Source organism: Ursus maritimus, unplaced genomic scaffold (assembly GCF_017311325.1).
Source record: "Ursus maritimus isolate PB19 unplaced genomic scaffold, ASM1731132v1 scaffold_16, whole genome shotgun sequence".
NCBI lineage: Eukaryota > Metazoa > Chordata > Mammalia > Carnivora > Ursidae > Ursus > Ursus maritimus.
In genome coordinates, this window is record NW_024424008.1 from 717,306 (window position 1) to 721,250 (window position 3,945).

General features: G+C 37.5%; 1 protein-coding gene across 1 annotated transcript; it reads right to left on the bottom strand.

The window, feature by feature from the left end:
• Window positions 1-1,114: 1,114 nt before the first annotated feature.
• On the bottom strand, window positions 1,115-2,059 carry LOC103681226 (olfactory receptor 52K1-like). Its single transcript, XM_008710758.1, has one exon. It carries the CDS (start codon window positions 2,057-2,059, stop codon window positions 1,115-1,117), a length of 945 nt encoding a protein of 314 aa, XP_008708980.1.
• Between the last annotated feature and the right edge of the window lie 1,886 nt (window positions 2,060-3,945).

The following is a 3,945-nucleotide window of genomic DNA, read 5'->3' on the forward strand; positions in this document are numbered from 1 at the left end:
GGAAAGACAACAGTGTTGTAGTGTGAATAGCAACTTTGAATATGAGAGATATTGGGTATCGGCAGTACAGAGACGGACAGTGATGAAAGTCTGAGGTAGAACAGAAGAGAGTGGGAATGTGCAGGGAGGACTGGGTCAGAGGCTGGATGAAAGAAAAGAAATAAAAATAATTAAGTAACTTCAAGGTTTCTAACTTAATTTAACTCAAGTCAAAAGAACAAAAATGGGGGATGTAGAGGGACAATCAAGCTGGCAAGGAGACTAAGAGTTTAGTTTGGGAAGATTTAAGTTTAAGGGGTGTATGAAGAGTGGTTCACAAAGCTATTGTAATGTGTTTTCTGGAACACAGACATAATTCATGGTTTAAGATACACATTTGGGTGTTTTCAATTTGTGAAAGCATATGAGGTCAGGTAGGTGGAAGGGAGAAAACAAAGCTAGTGAAGAAAATAACTTTGTTAGGTCTTTTTTTTATCCCTTGTGAAATGCTTACCTATCAAGCCCAATCCACTGTGTATTGGTTCCATATTCTAACACTAACAGTAACTCTCTAAAGATGACTCTTCTCTATTAAAACTCTTCAGACCAAAAAGGAGCTCATTACTCATAGACATGATCATAGATATTTACACATGTTTATTTCCATTAAGATTATTTTCCATGCTATATGATTCCATGTTGGTGAAATATCTGAAACATAACTGTGGAAGGAAAGTCATGAAATCAACAACAACAACAAAAAGTGGATAAATATTTTTGCCCCTAGGTCTTAAGAATATATTTAAATTCATTTTCTATCATTTGAAAAAATGTGCTTACAATTTATGTTACTTGATGGGATTAAATAATACAATTGATAACAAAATATTCTCCTATTTTATCACTTGCATAATAAACATTTGGAGAAGGCTCTGGACATGAGGGTTTCACAATAACAACTACATTCTGATGGAGAGGACATGCCCCAGTTCCATCCCCACACCGAGTCCTTCTCTTGCCTTGGCTATTCCTATTCCCATGAAGCCTCAAATCTGACAGACATTATCTCCGCCTCCAATGTAACAAGATTTCCAGCTCCGTATCACAGGTGTCCTGTCCACCTCAGATATCACCCTCAGTTTCTACGACAGTGGAAGATCCGTAGCACCCGCTCCCGCATTTGCTTAGTCCGGGCCCCATAAATCAAGGGGTTGACCATGGGAGGCACTAGGAAGTAAAGATTGTCAATGATAATCTGTAGATGGGGAGCCATATGGTAGCCTAAAATCTGGGCCAGGACAGAGAAGACAACAGGAGAATAAAAGAGAGCTATAACACAAAGATGGGAGCCGCATGTACTGAGAGCTTTGCCGCGTGCCTCCCAAGAAGGAATCTGAAAGACAGCACGAAGGATCAGCCCATATGACAGAATGATAAAAAACAGATCAAATCCCACAGATGCTACAATAACCATGAGGCCATAGACAATGTGGTTGGAGACGTCTCCACAGGCTATCTGCACCACAGCCATGTAGGCGCAGTAGGAGTAAGCGATGATGTGCGTTTGGAAGCTTTCCAGTCTTTTTGCCAGGATGGGTGCTGGAGTCAGCACTGCCACTGCCCTTGCCAGGACGGCCAGTGCCATCTTCACAAGTATGTTGTTAGCAAGGATGGTTGTATATCTCAGAGGGAACCAGATAGCCACAAATCTGTCAAAAGCCATGGCTAGGAGGATCCCAGACTCCATGACGTAAAAGAAAGGAATGAAAAACATCTGTGTGAGGCAGGCATTGAAGCTTATTTCTTTGACATTCATCCAGAAGATACCCAGCATGCGGGGCACAGTGACACTGACCAGAGACAGGTCAACAACAGATAGCATGGCCAGGAGGAGAAACATGGGCTCGTGAAGACTCTTCTCCACTCGGATGATACATAAGATAGTGGCATTCCCAATAATCGTAATGACAAATACCAAGAAGAAAGGCACAGAGAACCAGCCATGGGAAGATTCCAGGCCAGGAATTCCAGCCAGGACAAATATCAAGGGTTGAGGAATAGAGTTGTTGCAAGAGGTCATCCCTAACCTGAGCTCCTCAAAGTCTGATTCCTAGGGAGAAAGAAACAGGGGACACTTTAAAATCACTGCGTCATTTGCGCCTAAAATGCTGGGTACTCTAATAGTTTACGGTGATGATCATAATTATATTATATAAACCAATGATCAAATGAATGCTTCAGCTACTGAGGGTGTGGAGGGAGATGATCCTAGGCTACTCTCTCTGCAGAAGCAGTCCTAGGGATAAATGCTCAATAAAGACATATCAACTCCATACTTAAGATTCTTCTGTGGCTCTGATCCTACTTAATAGCCAATGTGTGCAACTCTGTAGGATTTTTTCCCAGATACAGGATCTGATGGGAGACCCAACATTTCCAACATTATAGGCGGGAGGTGGGGGTAACAACAAGCTGCAAAGCATGGTTTTCACTCAAAATTGAGGAATTTGAATTTCATCATCCTAGAGTCTTCAGTTCTTGAGACTGGCCTTGGTGCTTTGGGATTCTTCTCTGGACTGTTGATTTTGACAGAGAACCTAGGAATTCGGCTGATTTTATACCTGAAAAGCATGATGTAATTTTGGAGCAATAACTGATATTTTGGTTGACAAATGTGGAGTCCCAAATGCCTCAATCAATAATAATTTAGTATTAAAGTTCCAGATTGTTCAATAGAGCGTGATTAGGGAGTGGGCAAAAGTAAAGGCGAATTAAGAATCTTCTGTGTATATGTGTATTTATGTGGGGAATATAGTTAAGATTAATGGTAATACATATTTCTATAGAAATTATGACTATTGCATTTGCTAGATATTTTAACCTCTACTATTTTGAATCAAAATACATATTTACAGATTTATAAATTATTTGATCAAAGTTATATAGTATACTTAATGAATACATTAGATGTAAAAACTTAACAAGGGTATAATAAATACAAAAAAAACAAAGGAATAAGACTTTTTTCCTATTACTATGATTGAAATAAATTCCACTCTTAAGGTTTAGACTCCATGTTTTGTTAGAAACATTCCAACTATATATTTATAAAAGATAATCACGAAGAATACTTTCTATAAAAGCTTAAAATAAAGAGATTAAAAAATATAACACAAAGTTGCTCTAAAAATAAAATTATAGCTATATTAATACTGTGTCCTTTTTGGTTTTATTTGTCAATGAACTTGAATTATTTGTATTTTTTTTGCTAATTAATTAATTCCAAATATTTAAGAGCCCAAAACAGAGTGGCATATCTGACAAAATACTACTGTAACATTTATACATCATAAAATGAGTTGTTCAGATCTAAGTATTTCATATAGGAACTGCATTTGTCAAAAAAGCATACCATAGACAAACGATAGTCAGACCTCCTGGAACGTAACTTGGTACAGTGAAAATAGCCAAGTCTTTAAGATAATGCGTGTCTGGGATACGATCTCAGTCCTGCCACTTAAATGATTTGACCAAGCTGTTTAAGACTGTAAGCCTCATTTCCTCATCTCAAGAGCGGGATGAGGTTTACCTTTCAAATCTTGCAGTGAGGATGAAATCCAACATTAAATTCCAACATTGTATAAAATATACAACATGCTTTGGTGTCTTATAACTGCAAATTTTCTTCTTTTTCTATGAAGTATAAATTTTGAGGTATTCAAAAAGTAATGTTCTTTTTGGTTGTTTCTTGGAAAGAACTCTAACTAGGATAATGCATAGTCTTGAATTGACATCACAAAAAGGAATTTTTGATGGCCCTAGTAAGTTTATTCTCAAATATTTTTAGATTCATTATTTATTAGAGAGCGAGCAAAAAAAAAAAAAATAGTGTCACCAGAAATAGATACCTGGCCAAGTAAGGATGCTAAAAAAATTTTAAAAGGTACATTTTAGTTCAAGAGGGGA